This window comes from Myzus persicae, unplaced genomic scaffold (genome assembly GCF_001856785.1).
Source record: "Myzus persicae strain clone G006 unplaced genomic scaffold, MPER_G0061.0, whole genome shotgun sequence".
NCBI lineage: Eukaryota > Metazoa > Arthropoda > Insecta > Hemiptera > Aphididae > Myzus > Myzus persicae.
Genome location: NW_019104354.1, coordinates 37,051 through 60,386, shown reverse-complemented (window position 1 = coordinate 60,386; position 23,336 = coordinate 37,051). Strand labels below are relative to the sequence as shown.

The 23,336-nt window shown below is 28.6% G+C and overlaps 3 protein-coding genes across 3 annotated transcripts in view; 2 read left to right on the top strand and 1 right to left on the bottom strand.

The window, feature by feature from the left end:
- Positions 1-2,240, top strand: part of LOC111041436 (zinc finger MYM-type protein 1-like) — a 4,078-nt gene extending 1,838 nt beyond the window's left edge. Inside the window, exons 2-5 of the mRNA XM_022325708.1 lie at positions 230-499; positions 557-1,155; positions 1,231-1,686; positions 1,834-2,240. Coding sequence (XP_022181400.1) covers positions 230-499; positions 557-1,155; positions 1,231-1,686; positions 1,834-2,240 — 1,732 coding nt within the window. The remainder of the gene's footprint in view (positions 1-229; positions 500-556; positions 1,156-1,230; positions 1,687-1,833) is intronic.
- An 8,472-nt stretch (positions 2,241-10,712) lies between these two features.
- LOC111041435 (E3 ubiquitin-protein ligase MARCH2-like) lies at positions 10,713-12,105 on the top strand. Its single transcript, XM_022325707.1, has 4 exons — positions 10,713-10,740; positions 10,806-10,972; positions 11,061-11,218; positions 11,916-12,105. The coding sequence occupies exons 1-4, from the start codon at positions 10,713-10,715 to the stop codon at positions 12,103-12,105; spliced, it is 543 nt and encodes a 180-aa protein (XP_022181399.1).
- A 1,067-nt stretch (positions 12,106-13,172) lies between these two features.
- LOC111041434 (zinc finger MYM-type protein 1-like) lies at positions 13,173-22,049 on the bottom strand. The gene is made up of 8 exons (XM_022325706.1): positions 21,866-22,049; positions 21,251-21,352; positions 20,901-21,103; positions 19,652-20,702; positions 19,052-19,489; positions 18,869-18,961; positions 13,612-13,791; positions 13,173-13,348 (listed from the first exon to the last, which is right to left on the bottom strand). Exons 1-8 carry the CDS (start codon positions 22,047-22,049, stop codon positions 13,173-13,175), a joined length of 2,427 nt encoding a protein of 808 aa, XP_022181398.1.
- Positions 22,050-23,336: the final 1,287 nt, after the last annotated feature.

Genomic DNA, 23,336 nt, shown 5'->3' with positions numbered 1-23,336 from the left:
TTAATAATAAGGTACAATTTTTGTATACTTTTATCTTTTTAATACATTTTAGCAATGATCCAGCTTTATGGGAAGTAAATGATAGGACAAAAGATTATATTTCTATAAATGGTTTTACACAGAATGTTGAAAAATTAAACTTTTCAAAATCAAAAAGACGTTATCAGGGAATTGTTAGAGGCAAATTTCAGGATTATTTTAGATATTGTACATCTAATTTGTTTTATAGTGTTCTAAGAAATGGAGAAAAAGTAAAGAGAAATTTTCTTCTTTACTCTGAAAGTACAGGAAAACTATATTGCGTTCCTTGTCGGATATTTGATGGAGTATCTAGTTTTTCTATTCATGGATTTTCTGATTGGAAAAAAGCTAGAGTTAAACTTTCTTCTCATGAAAATTCAAATCATCATAGATTTTGTGTTTTAATAATGAAAGATAGAAGTGACGTTTTAAAAAGAATTGATTCAAAATTATTGCTTCAAATGGATACAGAAATTCAGTACTGGACATAAGTGTTAACTAGAGTAGTTGCCGTTGTCAAATCATTGTCTTCAAGAGGATTGTCATTCAGAGGAGATAATGAAATATTTGGTTCAACACATAATGGTAATTTTATGATGGCTATTGAACTTATTGCAGAGTTTGATCCTTTTTTGGCTCAACATATAAAAACATATGGACATTCAGGAAAAGGTCATACATCGTATCTGTCTTCCCACACTTATGAACAATTTATTATTGTTATGGCAAATCAAGTAACTGATCAAATCATAAAAGAAGTTCACAAAGCACGTTATTTTTCAATAAGTGTGGACTCAACTCCAGATATTTCTCACAAAGATCAACTCTCTTTTATTTTACGCTATGTGTCTGAAAATGGAAAGCCTGTAGAACGTTTTTTATGTTTTATTGAAAATAGTGGTCATAAAGCAGAAGAATTGATAGATGCAGTTTTTACTGTAATTAACTCCTATAACATTGACATATCTTACCTTAGAGGACAAACTTATGATAACGCAATGAATATGTCCGGACAATATAGTGGATTACAAGCTAGGATTAAAGAAATTAATCCTTTGGCTGATTACATACCATGTTCAGCACACTCATTAAACCTTATTGGTACATGCGCTGCAAGTTGTTGTAAAAATGCTTGTAATTTTTTTAATTTACTTCAAAGTATATATACTTTTTTTTCAACTTCTACTAATCGATGGGAAATACTATCAGCTTCAGTAAAAGAGTTATCTGCAACACGTTGGTCTGCACGAGAAGATGCATGTAGAAGCTTAAATAATTATTGGGATAGAGTAATCAGTGCTCTTAAAGAAATTAAAAATAATGATCAACAAAAGGCACAAACGCGATGTGAAGCGAAAGGTATTTTGAAAAGTTTGGCTTGCTTTGAAAATAATTTAATGTCTATATTTTGGGGAGATCTTCTTGGACGTTTTAATGCTGTGAGTAAAAAGTTACAGTCAATCGATATTGACTTGTATTTAGTGGTTGAATTGTATGAATCGCTCATTCAATATATTTCTAATCTTCGTAATGAAAAAATGTTTAAAATGTATGAAGATCGAGCTTCTAAATTACATGGAGGTGACACAGAATATAAATTAGATGTACAAAGAAAGAGGAAAAGAAAAATTTTCTACGATGAACCACAAGATGAACTTAATTTTTGTGGAAGAAAACATTTTTTGATAAATACTTACTATGTTATTTTAGATAAAATACATACAGAGTTATTCAAACGAAAAGAGTCATATGATAAAATAACATTAAAATATTCCTTTTTTTTTAACCTAACTACAATATCGGAATCAGAAGTTTTGAAATGTGCTGAAAACTTATGTAAAATATACAAAGATGACTTAGATAAAAGCTTTTGTAATGAATGTGTACACTTCCAAAGTCATATTAAGTCTCTTAAAGATAAAGCTCCAAAAAATATTCGGGACCTAAGTACACTGATACGATCCAAAGATTTACAAACAATCTATCCATATGTGGATATTGCACTTAGAATGTTTCTGTGTACACCAGCAACGAATTGTTCTTCAGAAAGATCTTTTTCAACCCTGAGAAGATTAAAAACATATCTTAGATCGGTCATGAATAATGATCGTTTAAATGCTTTAGCTGTACTAAATATTGAAAGTGAACTAACTTCTAGCATCAATTATGATAACATAATTAAAGAATTTGCCGAGTCACAATCCAGAAAAAAAATTTAAATGTATTAATAATATATACATACAAATATACAATATATATACATAATAAAAAATAAATGTTTGTACAATAAACCTATTCGTTTTAAATTACATTAAATTTGTATTTTGTGTAATGGGGCGTTTTTTTTTTGTTGCCCCCTGGTGTAAAATTCCTGAATACGGCCCTGCTTACACCCCAAAAATATTTGGTTATTTGGTTATTTAATTATAATATTATATTATTATTATAAAATTAAGTGTATTATTATAAAAATGTATTAAATTATTCAGGCGTTCATACAATTTTAAAATGCTTAAAATGTTAATATTTAAACTATTTTTTTGGTTGACTTTGTAATGCCATGATATTCACATAATCATATCTAGAGATTTTAGAAGTGTTGTATTTTTGTATATTTTCTTCAATGAATTTAATATTTTTTTCGTTGACTGATCAATTTATTTTAGGTATTTGATCAGAAGTTTGTATTAAAATTTTTGTGTCTATTTGAATTTTTTTTAATATTTCTGAGAAGGAATATATGTCCGGATGAGGTGTGTAAAAACATGAATTAAATTTAGAATGAAAGCTTTCACACACATTTGTTCGTTCACTGCTACTGCTCATTTCTGCTCATGTGTGAGGAGGGAAGTCTGACTGTGGATCAATATAGTTTTCTACAAAATAATCCATAAACTGATTTAGTTTTTCAGCATCAGGCTTGATAGACATAAAATCTTCAGTAAAACTTATTTCAATATCATGTTCATTCAGCATGTGTAATCCAAATATATTCTTTAAAGACTGTCCTATTTCTGAACGTCATCACAATAATGAATACTTAAACCAAGATTCTGTACTTTTCGCCACCATTCCTGTCCCAGATGAAACCGACAACTTTTTGTAATAATATCTTGCACCCATATGTATAGATTTTTCAAAATCTGCGTATATAATTTCGGGGTTAAAACATGAATTAAATTTTGTACATTCATTTTTTAACGCCAAAAAACACGAAGAATAAGATTCTGTTTGTTTATTATTCAATAAAAAAAATACTAATGGTATGTAATAACCATTATTTAAACCATGAATGGTAAAAAAATGTAAAAAAAATTTTGGACAGTACTTAAATGTACCATCTACATATATTGTTTTTTCGGCACATAAAGTAGCTAAATTTTTTTTACGTGAAAACATAACCAAGTTTTTATTACTGTTATTCACTAGAAGAAATGTTTCATTATCAAATGTTTTAATTTCTAATAAAGTTAATGAACTATGTACGTCTTGAATATTAGTTGGTTTTTTGGGTAGTATTGAACGGTGAGCAGCATAAATCCCTTTTCGAATACAAGATGTCAGTCGTCGTTAAAAAATCCGTTTTTTTATTTTTTAGTTCCAAATGAATTAGTTTGAGTGGAAGTTTACAATGTTCTTCTTGAGCTTTTCGTTTTACAGAGTTCCTTATTACTTGTCTCATCGTTTTTCCTTCAGATTCTAAATTATGATTATGATTTAAATTACTATCAATAATTGTCTTTTCACTCATATCTGTTTTTATGTAAGCTTTACACTTTACCTACGAGAACCCCTCCATATATTAAAAGCACAGGAAGAAAAAAATAAAGCAAAACGTTATTCGTTAGAAATAAAATAAACCAACAAGTTATAAATACATATACCTAACATTGTTAAATTCTTTTTTTATATTATAGGTACTATGAAACATAGTTTTATTTTAATAAATTTCGAATAATAACCCTCTACAACTATTACACAGTATACAATTATTCATTAATTACAATAGGACAAAATCTCTGGAAAACATAGCTTTAAGGCAACGTTTAATTGATTATTTAATTGAAGTCATTGGTGAAGAAAACTTAGTACATACTACCTACTTCAAAAATTTCATTATCAATTGAACAATATACAGGAAATGAATCTGAAGATGTAATTGTAATTGTTATGAAAATATTCAAATGTTGGAGAATAATTATTTATCCAATGAATCTATAAAAACTCCAAATGGCTTACCAATGCAGTTGAAAAAAACATATTTTAAGTTTAATACAGCTATTCCATCATCAGCTTCTGTGGAAAGGCTTTTTAATGGTGAAAGCATTTGACGAAAAAAAAAAGAAACAAAATGGATGACAAGAATTTTGAGATGACACTTTTACTTAAACATAACAAATACCTATCTTAATTGTTAATTTTAAATTTTAATAACATTGACTTGAAACTTTTATTTTACCATAAATATAGTATTTTCCTGTTGTAATTAGCTGATTGCGTTAAGTCGATAGTATCAAATAATAAACTGTTTTTGTTGTTACTGTTTTTATAACTACGATCTTACATTCTTTAATTCTTACTTGTAGTACATTACAGTTAGTAAGTGTCTGACTGAAAATGCTATAGTTTATAAATAAATCATGACATTTAAATATGAAATATTATTTATTTTTGGTATTATAATATTTTAAAAAAGAATATTATTTTGATTTGTTGCTACTTTAGATACCAGGTATGCTTTATGTTTCTTGTTTAATAGGTACTCATGAATAACTTTTCTTATAAAAGTGTATAATAAGTTTATTCAGTGTATTTTCACTTTATGATTTGATTATTAATTATAATAGTTAATCTAACGGTTTTTTTTTGGATTTCTAAGGATAATTTTCATTATCGTGGTTTTTAAGTTTTAAACTTCTCAGTTCTCTAAAAATGAATATGTTTTATAAAATATGAAAAGTCTAACTAAGATAGTAGACTTACAGTAAAATGTATACTACTACTAATATCTTCTCCAGACCTTAACAAGTTTAGTATAGTTTAAAGTTTATGAGTTAAAATATAAGTATCAGGTAACAATGTACTATAATACCTATAATAATAATTTTAAGTTGTATGTTTAAGTTTATTATAGTTTGTTCAGTACTAAGCGTTTTAGTAAATGTTTGTACCAATCAAATTACTGGGACAATAACTTGTCTTATGAATATTATGACTAGAAAAAAAATTCAACCTTTTTTAACTAAGTTAAGTTACGCCAATTTTATTGAATTAACTAACTTTGAAACAGTTAATTATTTTCATTAATTTAACTCCTTTGAGAGTTGCCCATTTAAACAGTTTTGGCAATGTGTTGTAGCCACCCTTTCAGCTTAGAAGTTGATTTTTATTTCTTTGGGCCGAAACAAGTGCACTTGCTCGCTGTATGGATCAATGTCCCAAGTACATTAGTACATTAGTTACATCAGTAACTGTTCTTCGACTTTTCGAGTATATTTTTGCGATAGTTTTCGGCATCGGTAACTATGTGTTTGTAACGGCGGCATGTGTTTTAGCCGCTCTCACAGCGTGGAAGATTATTTTTCTTACTTTTGACTTAAAAGGGTTCACTTTCTCGGTGTATGTACCAGGATCGCACTCGCTATTCACTACAGTTCTTCGCTTTTAGCGACGGCGGCATCGGTTGCCAGTGACTGCGACATTTGGGGGCATCACGATAACCGTATATGATCCGATTACATTCGTCTTGTCATTGATCATAAATACAATAGATAACTTACTGAGCGGTTTTTCGACGGTATGATAAATCTTGCGTAAAGCATGATGTAAATAACCAGGTATGATCCTACTGAATACGTTCTCATGGTATGTTCTGTGCGCCACATATGTCGTGAATAAAGTGGTGATGTCGGCATCGTAACATTATAAAAGGAAACTTCAATGACTCAATGTATTTGTTGCGCACGAGATGTCAGCGGCATGCGCATCGGATCTGCGTGACCATACCAGGTTATTCCAATCGTGATGTAACGCCGTGATCGCTGCAGTCAATTGAGCGACAGTGGCGCTACCTGCAACTCGGCAGTCGTTAATAGTGATGGGCGGTACTCATAATTCGTACTATCGAATAATAATCGATTATTCGTGCAAACTATCGAATCATTTTTCGAACAATAAATTGCATGACCGAATAATGTGTTTAAATAAAAATTACTCGAATAATTCGATAACAAATAATATTATCGTTTCAAATTAAATTATTCGAATGATTATTGATTAATTGCATGATTGAATAACCTACCAAATAACCTAAACGAATTAGGTATTCGAATAATTTAAATTATGATTAGTAACAAAATTAATTATTCAAATATCAAGTTTTCCCACTTATAATAACAATTAAAGTACTAAACTAAAGTTAGAAGTTAATAATAATTTATGATATAATTTTATATTTTTCAATCGCTCTGTAAATTGAAGGAACACGCTGTATGCGTTCGAAAATACGTTAAAATATTTTAAGTTATTAATGTTATTAAATTAATTATATCCAGACGTAACAACGATAATATAGTATATAAGACATGTTATTGTTATCGAATACATCGTCATTTTGGGGAAAAAATAAATACACACTTTAAAAACCAATTGTATCATTAGATTCTTGACAATACCTGATCGCCTACGCCCTACGCCCTACAATATAATTAATTGAAACTTTGTCTCGTCGCTATTCGCTAGTCAAAATTAATAATTATGAACCTTCCAAGTCCAAGTGAACACTATATTTGTCGACAACGGCGATCTGTGTTATGGATGTGGTACTACTACCCGTCGACCACGGAGTTCAACGTGTTAACATACTTTCTACAGGTAGTATTTTACCCATGTATCCTTTCTAAGTTAAAGATCGGATTTATATGCATTTTAAATTGTAAAATATGCATGCAAACATGCACTAAAAAAATTCAAAAAATGCAAAACATACAAAATAAAATTTAAATTTTTATTCAATTTTATATTTGATAATTATTTATTAATTGTATTACATTTTTCATAAATAAAAAGTAACATGAATAATATATTCCAAAATTCAATTTTTTATTAAATTGTATTTTAATTTTTAAGCATTGATATATTGTAAAAAATATTTTATTAAAATTAATAATAGATACATTGATATAAATAGGAAAAACGTACGAACAATTTAAGGTAGTACCTAAGTTAATTATAAAAACAATAAGTTATCAAAGTATGTTCCATGTTTATTTCTGTGAAATTATGACGGCGATCTGTAAGAATGTACTTGTAGGATGAAAAACTGCGTTTAACATCAACACTGGTGATCGGAGCATATTTAAGGTTGGCTAGTATATCCGGCGAATAATTTGGAACAGATAAATCGTTGAAATTAGCACTGTCACCTTGAAGTATTTTCGAAATTTCTTTTAAAACCATTAATCCATTATTTTTATTCAAAACGTTTTTATATTTTGTTTTAATTATTGTACTTTTTACACTAGTAGGAAGTTCATTGACAGAGTTTTCCACTTGCTCTAAAATTTTGAACGAGTCTACAAGGGACAAATTAGAGGTTTCAAGTTTTTTGATACTTTCAACAATACATACGAAGTTTGCTTTAATGTAAGTAAGATCATATTTTACATTTAATTCATTAAAAATTGATTTACAATTTTGAATGCATCCTCTTTGTTTTCAATCACATTTTTGAACTCTTCAAAATGATCTGCGTAAAAATATACTGACTCTAGCTAAGCACCCCAACGGGTAATTATTGGCTGCGGTGGTAAATGTGTATTTAGTAACATTTCCTTACATAATTGAATTCTATACGAAGCCTTTGAGAGAATTTTTTTTCCATTATTAATTAAATCATTAATGTCACTAAAATTATCTATAATTTTTTCAGCAATTCGGTGAATACCATGTGCGACACAAGTTGCATGTACAAGATTCGAATAAAATGGTTTTAAATTTTGTCATATAAGGAGCAGCATCAGATAACATCAACTAAACTTTATCTTCATTGTTACCTCCAGGCCACAATTGTTTACAAATTGTGCTATAGTTGAATTATTGGTTTTTTCGAGAACTTTCGATGTTAAAAGATACGATTTAGAAGGCGAATCGACATTTAATTTACCAACAGTAAAATTTGCTACATATTTTCCACAAGGATCAGGAGTTTCATCAACAGAAAAAAATATGTATGAGCTGCCTATGATTTATCGGATATTTTGTGAAACGTCTGTCTAACATTGATTTAAATAGTTTTTTCTTAATGTACTTTCATCTGGTATATGTTTTTTTGTGTACTTTTCCAAAAAAGATTTAAAGTTTTTATTTTTTAATTTATGTAAAGGTATGTTTGAAGAAATTAATGTATTACAAAGTTCTTTGATCAATTGTGATTGATTTTCTATGGATGTTGATGCTTCATGAACAAAGGTTTGTTGAGAAGAAGATTTGTTTAAACATTTTTCGTGCAACAATGATTTTGCATGTTGATCAATTTGAAATTTTTTTTCTGCTGTTACTGGTTTTTGACTATGCTGACAGAAAACTGTTGTATTATTTAATATTTTGAAAACCTCACCAGAAATATTACAGCAATCACCGTACAACACTATCAGTTTGAAAATGTAGAGGAAAAACTATCGACTACTTTGGACATTCTCGGAAAATACTATAGACGCAATTACCTAAAACCCAATCCAAGCAAAACACAAGTATGTGCTTTCCACCTAAGGAATCGATGTGCCTTCCGTATCCTTAACGTCTATTGGAATGAGACGAAAATTACTAATACACAGTGTTCAAAATATCTCGGAATAACACTAGATCGATCCCTCACCTACAGATTCCATTGCGAAAACACCAAACATAAAATAATGACAAGAAATGGCATATTGCGGAAGCTTAGTGGCTCATGTTGCACTAAACGAGTCCTGCCTATTCATAACTGGTTGCAATTTAGTAATATAATGTTTATAAAGTAATAAATAAAAAATATTCATAGTTTTGTAGTACTTTTTACTCATCTGTTATTTTATTTAATATAGAAATATTAGTTTAAGTCAATGACAATGTCAAGTATTTTTAGTTATAATATATAAGTAAATTTAAAAAATATAAAAAAATTTATAATATATACCTAAGTAAATTTAAAAAATATAAAAAAAATCATTTGGTATGAAATGTTTTGTAACAATCAACACAAAGTCCAACATCGGTCTTATTACACATTGTTCTAACTGAAGAAGTGCACATTGCTCCAGCACATCTTTTTCTTTCACCATCAACTGTTGGTATGACATGATGGTCAAGGCGGTCAAAACGAATACCCTCTGGAACTCTTGATGATGCGCTACTGGGTAGTCCTTTTCTTTTTGGAGCGTTTTTGAAACGTGTTAGAAATTCTTGAACAATTGATCGTCTAAATTCTAACTGAATAACCTTATGACCAGAATTAACATAAAGTTTCCATGAATTGGTTATAGCAACATCAATCAGCCATGTAAATTAAGACCACCACCATCTTTTACCTCGAATTCCAATTCTATGGCGAGCTATGTTTTCATCCATTTGGTCTGTTCCACTCGTGTATTTATTGTACATAAAAACACAATTTGGCATATCAACTTGCACAATTTTCTTTTGTGTTTAGAGTACCTTTTGATCTTACTTTGTGGGGTTACCCCTATTTAACCAAGTACACTACACAGTATGTAATTGTAATGTGCAAGTAGAACCTTTTTTTGTATTAAGCATACACACACAAAGATTCAAAAAAAAATATTAATAATACATTATAATAAAATATTTATATATAATTATGCTTACTCTAGTTGAAAATCCATTGCCGTATAAAAGTCTGTAGCTGAACAAAACGGAATAATCGTTATAAATATTATGAACTGTCGTTAGATGGTAACCACACTACTAGTAAAATCGATAAACATACGGAGAATCAATTGCTATGATTAGATAAGAAAAATGTAACCACAGACGTTGTTTACGGCTGACTTATAAATAGATTTTGTTGTGTTACCATATGGACACACAAGGCGTTGAAGGGTTAACAAAGAACAATAATAATAATTAATAATTTTTGTTGTACCACAGTTTAAGATATAGGGATATGGTTCTGTCGTTATCAATCTTGTTTTTAATAATTAATGTAACGTTTTTGATAGGTTGGTTAATATGACCCAAACTGCCTTTTAATATAATCATAAATAATTTGTTGGCCGTTAAGATTATTTAATGTTATCCTTAACTCTTAAGCCTTAATTAAAGCAATGTGAGGAATCCAAACCGTTATTCTAAATTGATATCGTAAATTATATAAATGGAACAAGTACGTTTCTATGAAAATAATTATTTTCATAAAAAAAGTTTGTTTTGGATCCCCTTAATATTTTAATAAAATTATTTTATTCTGAAAACTGACATTTTTAGAGATGGGTACTTCAATTAATCTTATATTTATTATTCTACCCATTTTATATACATATTATGTTCTTAATAAAATATGAAATTATACTGAATAAAACAAAACATTTTAAGTTTCTATGACAAAAAATAGGTTTTAAGTTAAAGTAAATAAATAAAGTATGATTAAATACAATAATTAAGGTAATTTTATTAATATTAGACATTAATCAAAAATGTCAGAAGCTAACGAAAATATCCCAGGTATTCAATAACGTTTTTCTTTTTTTTTTTAATTAGGTGTTTTAATGTACTTTAGTTTTTTGCAGAAACTCTTAATTTAGAAAGTCGAACATCGTACCCTAGACAATTATGTTCTAAGACGAATAAAAAATTTCTCATTGAAGCTCTGGAAAATGAAATTATACCAAATATGCCAATAACTACGTTCAAAGAAATTCAGACCCCTGAAAGTAAATTGCTATCTGAACATAGAGTAATTATTTAAATCTAGAACTAGGCATTGAAGATTTTTCATGTACCTACATTTAGCAACACCTGGTATCTGTAGAATATGTCTACAGTCCGATTCAGAAGAGTCAAATAGATGTATTTCTCCTTGCTTATGTCGTGGAAGTATCTCTAAAGTGCATAGAACATGTTTGGAAAAATGGCTTTTACAAGCCGACTCTAGTGATTGTGAAATTTGTACATTTAAATACAATACCAGGTGGATCACTAAGTAATGATAATTTCTTTATACAAATAATATATGTATATATATAATATAAGCGTATAACCTAATGATTTATATAGGTCAGGGGCGCCCAAACTTTTTTTGGTCACGATCTACTAAAAATATACTTCACCTTTGAGGATCGACTTTTATAGAAAATTTTGAATGAGTAGTTCTAAAATGTCTTTCTAGATTACCTTTTTTTGTTGTGGATATTGTTGTTTGACGTATCAAACATATGCACTTGTCTTTCAACATTGTAAAAAAAATTCATTTCCCATTCTTGATGAAAATGAGAGTTTTTTGTTTCTTATGTGTACTCATAATTATAAATTTTAAAGAACTTAAATACGTTATTATAAATTTAATACAACAGACACCGAATAAACACGGTGAAATGAACATTCGTGAACGATAAACACTTGACACATAAAACCAGATTAAAAGATAAAAACCGTACAGGTAAAATTTATCGACAATTCGATAAGTAATTCGTGCGCGTGTTCCTAAAAATAAATTCTAAAATGATCGATTTTGAAATTGGCCGCCCTTGATATAGGTACCCACTTACCCATATCTGTATAATAGTTAGGTACTTACATTAATAGCTAGTTATTGACGAGAATACAAAATAAAAACTGAAGAAAATATAGGTACAATATTGAATATAAAATAATATGTTGTCTTATATTTTGTTTTATAGATACTCATTACTAGGATCAATTAAAGGATGGTTTTTTAGTAAAAAAAACCAAGAAGAAATCAAAGAATTGTTCCGTGACTTGTTTATATTGCTCATAATAGTACTATTGTTATCCTGGCTTTCGTTCTTAAAAGTTTTTATCATCAAGCTCGACAGAGATATACAGGTTATTAAAGTCCAAATAATTTGACAAATTTTGTGGTATTACGTTTAAAAACATCGACATAATATGCAAAGTACACATCATTTACATTCATATCCTTTTTAAATTTTATTTAAAACTTTCTTTTGCCTGTATAGAAATTTTGAAAGATTGTGCATTGATCTATATTCTATGCGGACGACTGCGAATTGGTTCCCGGGTTGTCTACAGGTAATATACGAGTTGGTTCCCTGGTAGTCTACTGGTAACATAAGAATTGGTTCCCGCCAGCTTTTGTGATAATACAGTCTTGTTAAATTAACTTTTCAAATTATTATGATATATTCAACCAGCAACAATTTCCTTCCCATTTATTCAGACTTAGGACTGTCTAGGATTCAAATGAGTTCGAATAGTTCAAACACTATCTAGAATACCTAGGTATGGTTAAAAATGTTGCTTAGTATAATATATTAATAAATACATAATATACGCTACATACGTATTTGTCAATAATAATAATAGTGCTTGTAATAAATAAGTTTAATAATAATATAATAATAACTAATAACTAACTAGTCATGATAAATAAATAATATAAGAAAAAAATTAATGTGGTATGAATTTACAACACACATTTTTAACGAACATTTTCAATTTTTTAATATTTTCATTCATAAACTAGGTATTCCTTTTCAGCAATTTTATTTTATTTTAATTTGAGTGAGCTTCTTTGCTTTACATATGTTTCGCATTGCAACGCTTTTAATTGTTCAATCAATAAAAATATATTTGGGTGGGCGGAATAAAATCTAGAATTCAGTTTTCTATGAAACGATTCGCAACAGTTTGTTGTTCGCTCTGAAGTGGCTGAAAAATCTGCCCAAATTTTTGGTAAAAAATCACTATCATTTTCAATATAATTTTCAAGTACATAATCAAAAAATGTATCAAGTTTTTCATGTGCAGGTTTTATAGCCATCAACTCGACATAAACGTTTTGTATTATATCAGGAGGCAATAAAGGTAATCCGAAAAAGTATATGCCCAATCTCTGAATCTTTATTTTTAAATTCATCTAAGAGTCCTAGAGATTGGATTTTTCTCCAACACGCCTATCCTAAGCAGAATCTACATCCTCTTAATTTAGACTGTGACCAAACTTCAGATACTGCCAGGTGAATAGCCTTTTCAAAATCAGCAAAAATAATTTCAGGCCTCATATGATGCTCTATAAATCGAAATGCTTGTATATAAGTAGCACTGTTCTTATTGGGCAGTAGGAAAAAAACTAAGGGAAAATAATTGTTATCTTTTACACCACTAATGGTAAAAAGCTAAAAAAAAATTTTGGGCAACTTTTAAAAGTTCTATCCACAAACACCGTTTTCATTTTGCAGAGTATCTCTAAATTATGTGAACAAGTAAAAATTACAATATTTGTTTCACAATCATTAATAAATTTAAAATTTTCTCCACGATTTGTTATTGCATCGTAATTATCTAATGCTTCATGTAGTTCTGTTAATATTTTAGGTAATTTAGGTAACTTACTTGATCGACTAGCGTGAATATTTTGTCTTACTGTAAAAACATCATGCGTTGTAAGCTCTTCAATATCACCATTGACTAGTAACTCTTGGCAAATTAATTTTGTTGGACGTTCAAGATTTTCCTGAGCTTTTCTTTTTAAGTTATTGCTTAATATTTGCCTGTCCAATATGTTTTCACTATCTTCGTCATGATTGTGTTCGAGGTTACATTAATCAACATTATTTAAATTATTTATTTTTAAAAACGATTTGCATTTTCTTTTTGTACAAGTCCAACGTTCCATATTTCCCGATAGTTATTTTTGAAATCCGTATTTGAAACCCTTAATAACAAAGAGTTTTTTATTTTTTTCACTTAACATCACTTCCATTTTAACTCACTCACTAGGTTAGTTGTCACAAGACTGACGCGAAACATAATCAATCTATTAGATATAAAATTATATTTATAAACTTTCCCAGATAACGTAAAATCTAATAAAATATTGTAAGATAAACGATTGAACATATACGTATCTTGTAACAGTGAGTTGTATCCTGATAAACTGATAAGTAATTTTATTCGGGAACCAATTCGAACAGTTGCATACCGGAAAGTGTTTTTTTCGGAAACCAATTCGTAGGTACACTTTAATTGACCCGGGAACCAATTCCACGTTCTCCATCTATACGTTCCGAAATGTTTTTTGTTTCTGGTTGTAACCAACCTCTACAATCACTCGGCGGTCTCCGTACGATATAACGACGTTTTAGCTGAGGTCGATATATTTTTGCCACCTTAATTCATTTAAATATTTTAGAATACAATATAACAATGTTTAAAGATATGATAAAACATGAAAAATAATATTATTTTTTTTTGTTAGTACGATAATACACATGTACCCCCATTAAACTTCTGGAATATTCCAATATTTAATTGACACAATAATTGAACACTTTTGATCATATTTAAATAAATACATTTTATGTTTTAGGTAAAATATTGTATGGTTTACCGAATTTTATTATTTAGCACTAGTGCGACAATAACAATCGTGGACTTTAGTTTGGGCTTTATCTCTACTCTCCGAATTCATTATCATACCACACATTGGTATAATTTCTACAAGAAAAATAAAAAGGTAATTGTCTTGGATTTGAAACTTCCGGAGGACTCTGTAAATGCAAGTACTGGATAAGAAGTTGAATCAAGATATGAAATTATGCTATAAACAAGATTTTAGTTTACTAAATTAATTACATTTTAAATAAATATACCTACTTTGAAAATTAAACAATAATCTAAAGTTAAATAATTATAATAGCTGAGTATAACAAATATTTATATTTAATTCAAAATTAATTACATATTATATTAAATAAATATAAAATAATATTAACAATATTTTTTAAATTTGACATGAATAGTAAGATTAAATAGTATTAGTATTATATTATAGTTAAAAGAATATGGACTAATATTTAATTTAAGATATATTATTAAAATATAAATATACTTACATGCTGATAAATAACTACAATCTAAGCTTAATTATTTTTATAAGTTGTTGTTGTTATAAATTTGTTTGGTTAGGATGAATCTAATTCATTGATGAAAAAATTAATTGTGAAAGCTAATTGTTTAAGTTCTTTTGAAACGGAAACCTTGAGGTTTTCTAGTGGACATTTTAATAAAACTTTTTACAACTAAAGTACTAACTAATAAATAGTTTAAAACTAAGTTACTTGTATGGAAAACTAGGAGAATAACTTCTGTATTAAAGTCTGGAGATCCTTCACTAACCACTAACTACAGACCCTAATTTTCCTTTTTTTGGAAAATGATTTGAACTATTTGTCCTGAAAAGAATTTAAAGAGTTCTATCACCTATACTATCTATTGACAAACATGGTTTTTTCCCGGTCGGTCCACTACAACCAGCTCATTAGTTTTCTCTTCATTTGTTCGTTATGCTTTTAATGAATCAGACATCAGTACACGTTGACACTATTTTTACTGACTTTTATAAGACATTTGACTCGGTTGATCATTGCAACCTTATTTACATTCTTGATAAATTAGATAAGTATTGGAAAACCCCTATTATCCTGGTCCCAATCGTACTTATCTGATGGATGGCAATTTGTCAATTTATTTGGTATTACGTCCAAAATGTTCAGAGTTACGGGGTTCCCCAAGGCGGACATCCCCTTATTATTTAAAATTTTTATTAATACAGTTTTACTTAATTTTCTCCCTTGTCGCGTGTTGCTTTTCGCCGATGATGCTAAGCCTTTTGCTAGGATATCAAACAATAACAAACGATTTCTATGTAGCCTATGTTTTTCAGCCATCATTAGATGGTTTAATAATCTGGTGTAAAACAGTTGGACCGACTCAACGAAGACAAATATAAAGTCATGTCCTTCTATAGATCTAGAATATTTATCGATTACAATTATACCTACTATAAACGGGATACCTCTAAAGCGGGTTCAAGAGAAAAAAGATATTAGATTCATATACACACCGACTTTATCCTTAAATCTCATAAAGATCATATATCCTGCAAGTCATTAAAGATTTTAGGATTTATTCGTCGTCATACCACTGCCTTGAAAAATCCTCAAACTTTTTATAATTATTCTAAGCTTAACTTATGGACAGCATAGTATTACATTTCCAATTCATAGCTTTTGATAGTAAAATATTTATAAATTTTTAACTACCAAATAGTTGAAAATATTCATGATTTTGATGAATTTTTGTCAATATTTGAACTTCAAATGCTAATAAAAAAATATTGTGCCTATGTATTTTTATAATTTTTGAATGAGAGTTAGAACAAGTTATGTGGACTCTTCTATTAAATTTTCAAGTAATTTGTCTCAGCTAAATAATTTTTATCAACATTTATATAAAAAAAATTTTAAAAAAATTGATTATTTCAAATTCCTATAAATAGCTCATAAAAAGTCAAAATATTTTGAAAATCAAATCACAAAAAGAAAATGGTAACCTAAATAACTGGTAAAATTTTCAAGTATTTACGACTTATACTATTTGAATAACAACAAATATCAAAAATCGTTTGAGGCTAAACCGTTATTAACGCGGTTTTGTAAAAATTTAAATTTCAAACACTCCTAAAAATTTTTTGTCTTATTCCTGTAGATTTTTTTTCAGATAGTTGAAGAAAAACTTATGGAGAACCTTGTAACGAATTTTCAAAACTTAATTATAAAAGAAAAAATTTTTACGATTTTTCAACCACAAAATAACTTGCAAATTTTCGCAATTTTGACATATTTCGTATAAATTCGAACTGTAAGCACTTATAAAAAAATTGTGACTTACAATTTCGGATTTTTTTTTATCACTATAAGAAAAACCTAGAACAACTTATAAGAAACCTTGTATTAAATTTTCAAGATTTTCTGGCCAAAAAAATTTTTATCGTTATTTAAAAAAAAAAATACTTAGAAAAATTGAAAATTGAAATTGTCTATAAGTAGCTTAAAAAAAATCAAAATTCTTTGACAATTTAACTGTGTATAGAAAATGCCAATATAAACATTTTGTGAAAATTTCAAGTATTTACAACGAATAAGTTTTTGAGTTATAACAAAATAAAAAATTCGATTTTGTCGAAAACTGGTTTTGCGAAAAAATCCCGTTTTTCCCTTATTTTTTTAAGGTTTTTCCGGACGTATTTAAAAATTATTGAAAATGTTTAGCTTTTGATCCCCCTAAGTACCAACTAGATTCAATTTCCTTTTCAAAAAGGGGCTGAAGTCAAAAATTGAAGCAATATTACTGCTCCAAATGTTGTCGTCAGACACAAAAAAAACAAAAAAAAAACATACATCATTGTAAAATCACTCCGTTCAGAATCTAAAAATAACAAATTTGTCCTTATTATTTCAGATAATCTGAGAAACAAGTAAAAATTACTCATTATTACTATTTGCTTATACAGATTAGAGCTGAGCTGAAATTTTTATTCTTATAAAACAGCAATACATTAAATAGGATATGGATTGAATGGTGTAGGTAGATATTTACTTATTAAACCGAAGAAAATAAAAATAAAAAATGTATATAAATTATAAATAAACTATAGGTAACATATATAAAACATCACATATTTAACCAGGGCGCCTTGAAATGGAATTTTATGTCATTGATTACAAATTTTGCAAGATTAATTTGCAAATGCAAGTACTTACGAGCACTAATAAATGATAATAACATATCTAAATAGATAGAAATGTATTATAATAATATTTATTTATCTTACCTTAAAAAGTAAGTGTCGAACCCATTTGTATTTTTCATTTTTTGTTTCAAAAACATATAGCATCCAGAATCGCAATTATTTATTACAAACGGTTCTCTTTTTTTAGGGGGGGGGGGCAAATGCCTAAATCATTGGAACGTTATTTGTACTTGGACGGAAGGTCGTACGAATTTCGGAAATGGGCATACAAATTCATACAAATTACGTACTAAATGATGGGACCGAAGAAAACACCCTGACTCCCTCGGTTCTGGTGGGGGGGGGGGGGTGCTGGGGAAACGTTTCTCCAGCACCGCCTCGATTTTTTGCTTGTGGGGCAAAAACTACGTTCGTACAAATTTGAAAAATGGTCATACAAATTCATACTAATTGCATACTAAATATTGGTAAAAAAAAAAATTAAAATCGTATGTGGGGGTGCTGGGGTAACGTTCGTCGCTGTCCCAGGCAGTGGCGCCGAATGAAATTGAAACTGGCAGTTCAAATAATTTGATTCACCCACCTACCCTTTCAAAATTACCACCCATCGGGATTTTTTTTTCAACAACAGCTGTAAATTAATATACCAATAAAATTAATGTTTTTTAATAATTGTTAATATTATTATTATTTGTAAATGGATTTCTTAACTCTTACACATAAATTAAAATAAACACTGTTTAACATAAATTTGATGAAATAGAATAGAGTATTAAGTGATAATTAAATAATATTTTGTAAACTAATTTGCCTTTAATAACGTACAAAGTCAAATTATATATATAAAAAAAATTATTGGTGTACATATTGTTTATAATAATTTTGAAGACAAGACTGATGATAGCTTTGCAAATTTATCAATGACATCAGAGTTATTTATTGAAAGATTTTCACATGATATTGACATCAAGTTTTCAAGTTTTCCTTGTGAGATTGTGCTACGTAGCCGATTTTTTATAATTTTAAGCTTTGAAAATGTACGTTCAGGTGACGCACTTGTAACAGGCAATGTGGTCGCAATATGAAGTGCAGTATAAAGAGTTGGAAACACTTCTTTTAATCCAGACATATGGCATAATTTCAATAAATCTAATAAACTTCCTAAATTAATATTTTCATTATTGAAGTCAATTTTGTCATTAGAATCTGAATCTGAATCATCCATTTGTGTATTTTCACCAATATCCGACAAATTATCTTCATCACAAACTTCCACACTATAATCATTGTGAATACTTTTGGGTAACTTCATGATGTTAGAAAATTCAGAGAAATAATTGGCAAATTGCACATACTCTTTTTTTAACTCATCGAGTTGTACAAACTTTGAGTATACATCACAAAATGAATTAAAAGCATCCTTCGGTAAAGCAGAGTTTTTACATTTTATTTCATTTAAACGTTTAGTAGAAAAGAGAGAAATATCTTTTAGTAAATTTTGAGATTTAGAAGTAAATCTGTCATTAATAGCAGTGATAATTGTGTCTAAAGCAACAAAGTATGTTTTAATTTTAAATTCATATTTAGGATCAGTAATAGGGTTATCTTCTATTTGTTCACTTGGCAATCGTTTTTTTTTTCTTGGACGATGAATGGGCAAAGGTGAGAACTCCATATCTGAATTTTCAATGTAATTTTCAGTTTTTTTACAAAGTTCTGTATATGCATTGTCTTTTCGCAATTCTTTTATTTTATCAGTTACCAAGTGTATACTTTTTATTGTACCTAATAAATCAATATTAATTGATTGAAGTATTCTGGTCAAAGGATCCACAATACAGAAAATATCAATATATAAAAAGGCAGTAAGAATAAATCGTTCAGAAAGAAAATATTCAATTAAACCAGTTGCTTTTGCTCCACTTTTAAAATCTACGCATCCTTCATCTTGCTGTATTTTTATTAAGGTATCTATCAAAGCATTAAGTGTTATAATTACTGTATTTAATGCAGATGAAAGTGAAAACCAACGTGTTGTCTCAACACGTTTTAGTCGATGGACTCGTTGTTTTGGATAATGTGTTTTCTGTGCATTATCAAACCAAGAAACTCTTTTTTTGCTACTTGTAATAAACGCGTATAAAGATTCTAAATTGCCGAATAAGTCAACAGCATTTTGCGAACTGCTAGATCCTTGAACAACTATTAAGCTCAAACGATGAGCATAACACCAAGTGTATGTAGCAGCAGGATTTTTTGCACACACAAGTGCTTGAAGGCCAGCATATTCTCCACGCATGTTGGCTGCACCATCATAACTTTGTCCTACTAAAAACCGTCTCCAATTCAGTCCATTTTCAGCACAGATTTCTTGGAAAATAGTTAAAAGATTTATTCCAGATGTTATAGATGATTCTTTCAAAGCTAAAAGACGTTCGTTAATTACTGGTATCGTTTTTTCAAAATTAACATAGCGAATAATAAATGCCAATTGCTCTTTTTTAGAAATATCAAAAGTAGTATCAATAGAAACACTAAAATATCGAGACTCTTTTAACTGTTTAATGATAACTAATTTGATACACGAAGCCACAGAATCGATAAGCTGATTTTGTCTCTCCCAAGACAAAAAGTTCACTTCTTTTCTTCCTTTGTTTTTTATTTTTTCAATATGTATAGCCAACGAAGGTGACCATTTGCTAATTAGTTCTGCTAAATCTTTAAAATTGCCTTTATTAGCCTCAGACCAATTCTCACGGTGACCTCTAAATGAAAGAGAATGTTTCCCGAGAAACTTTGTAATTTCTACCAATGTATTCACCACGTCTCTGTTTATGGCCACTTCTTCTCTTTTTTTTTCCTCCAACGATGGTAAAATGGCTACAGAGTTCTGTTTTTATTTAACAATTATTGACGCATTAATATGAGAACTTGATTTCTCATGTAAACTAATATCACCAAGTCTGTTCCAACCTTGAAAACCATCTTCTATCCAACTTTTTTGTGCATATTTATCGCCAAAAAACATACAATATAAGCAAAATAATCGATTTTTTGAGATGGAGAAGGTCAACCAATCTCGATGTACACGATCATCACCAGTAAGTTTCCTCCAGTAATAATCTTCGGTAAAGCGATGACCATATTTTTGAGGAAAATTGTTTCCCGGTAGTTCATTCTTTTTAGGCTGGAAGGGGCCTTTAGAAATTATTGCCAACTTTTCGACCAGTGATAACTTTTTCTTAACAAATATAATTGGATCACAACTGCTCAAGTCTAAAGAGAGGGATTCTGAAAATATATAACTTTATAAATTTATGTTTGGTAAAAATGTATAATACATTTTTTTTAATTTAAGTAGGTATTAATAGATAATAATTTATACGAAAATTGAATATTATCATAACATTGATGAATAATTATTATTGTTGTATTTACCAATAGAGGAAGTCTCAATATTAAACGTTGAATCACTGTTTACATTTTGTTCTTTTGTACAAGATTTTGGATCTGCAAATATTTCACACTCTTGTTGTTTAACTGAAAGTAAAACAAAATAGTAATTTAATAATGAATATTAACAGTAGAATATCAAAATTTAAAATGATATTATTGTTGTATTTACCAATAGAGAAAGTCTCAATATTAAATGATGAAAGTAGTCTATACAGTGTATTTTATATTTTATAATAATTAGTTTGATTATTACATGAAAAGCATTTGAATTTAAAATTATCAAAATCTTTTATTCAGTAATTTTGGACTTAGGAAAATAATTTTTTTCAAAGATTTTGCCCAGCTCTGATTGTTGGTAAAGTGTTTTACGTGATATTTTTGGCTGAAGATAGTAAGAAAAATTTCAATATGATATACAATTATTTTTAAATTTTTAAAATCTTGTAAGAGGAATTTTTATTAATTTTAAGTAAAAGCTGGTTGAAAAAAAACATTGTCTATTTTGCGCGTGGGTCTGAGAGGGAAAATAAATACCGTGGGTGATATTCTCATATCTATAAATAATAATTTAAAATCTATATCAAAATCAATACTTACCTTTTTTGAATGGATTTTTACTCTGCGGCATAGATTCATGGTTACGAAAAAAACTTGTGACATCCGAACAAATTTTTTTAGCTTTTAATTTGGTCACTGCACATGACGATTGATGACGATTCCAATTTGTTAGATTTAAACCCATTCTTTTTTTACCGCACAAACAAATTGAATCAGTTGACATATTATTAACTTTAAATACTTCTCAGTTAAACAGTTTACAAAAGACAAAACTTCACTTTGGTGGTAAAATAAAAAACAATAATTAATAATATTGGGTAGTTCACTCACTAGCTAATAGCTATAATATTATGACTGCCGAACGGTCAACGCCTCAACGGTCAACAATGGGATATTAGTGGTTAAAATAGTTTTTCGGTCGTGCTGTAGGCAACGACGTCGACGCGTCGCTTATTTTTATGTTTTATCTTATGTTTATTGATAAGTCGATATGGGAATTCCAAACGGCATACACAGTACCAGATATACATTTCATTATTTTTAAATATTCTATATTAATATTTAATCCCATAATAGATATTGAATTAGATATTGAGTAATCGGTACTACGAATTACATACATTGACAAGACCCATTACATACTGCAATATAAGATTGCCTAGTCTTTTAGAATGGATTACGCTCCAGTCCCCAACTAATTAGTAATTTTATATAAATTATTGAACAATTTTCTTGTGTAATAAAATTAAAGCAGAAAGACTCAACAGTACTCTATTTTTTTATTAACTTTTTGTAAATACAATTACAGCTCAACTGTTATGGGGAATAGCAGTAACACAGTAAAATTTAAATAAAGTTAGATGCTGAAGCCCGCTAAAAAGATAAGCATAATAAATATATAATATATTTTATCATTTTATTTATTTAATAGTACAAAATACATATTTTGAATTAGTCTTTTTTCATCAGTTTTATAAATTGTATCCAGTGACTTACTCAATTCGTAATATAAAACTAATAGAAAGCACCACAATCGTTCATTAACTTTCCGTAACAGATCTTGTTCAAATGATAAAGGTTCGTTTCCAGTCCTATTAATCTTAGTCTGTGGACGAACATAATTTATCATTAGAAGGACTTGATAAAATACAATAGCCCACAATCTATGGGTGGAAAAAGTGGCATCACCCGGTCTGCTTGTCAATGTATGGAAGTTAGCAATCTAGATAATTATCTATATCTCTACATAAAATATATTTATTCATAATTATTATTACTTATTGGAAAAAAATCTGATTAATGTATGATAAAATAAAATAATATTATTTTAATGTTTTAATGGCTGCAAAAAGCCAAGTTTAAATGAAAAATAAGCTAGAATGTTTTGTGGCTAGAATGCTAGAAGGGTTTCTTAATATGCTAGATATGGCCATAAAATGGCTAAAGCGGCAGCAATGACTGAAATAATATATACCATTGATAAGCGAATACTATAATAACTAATAAGTAA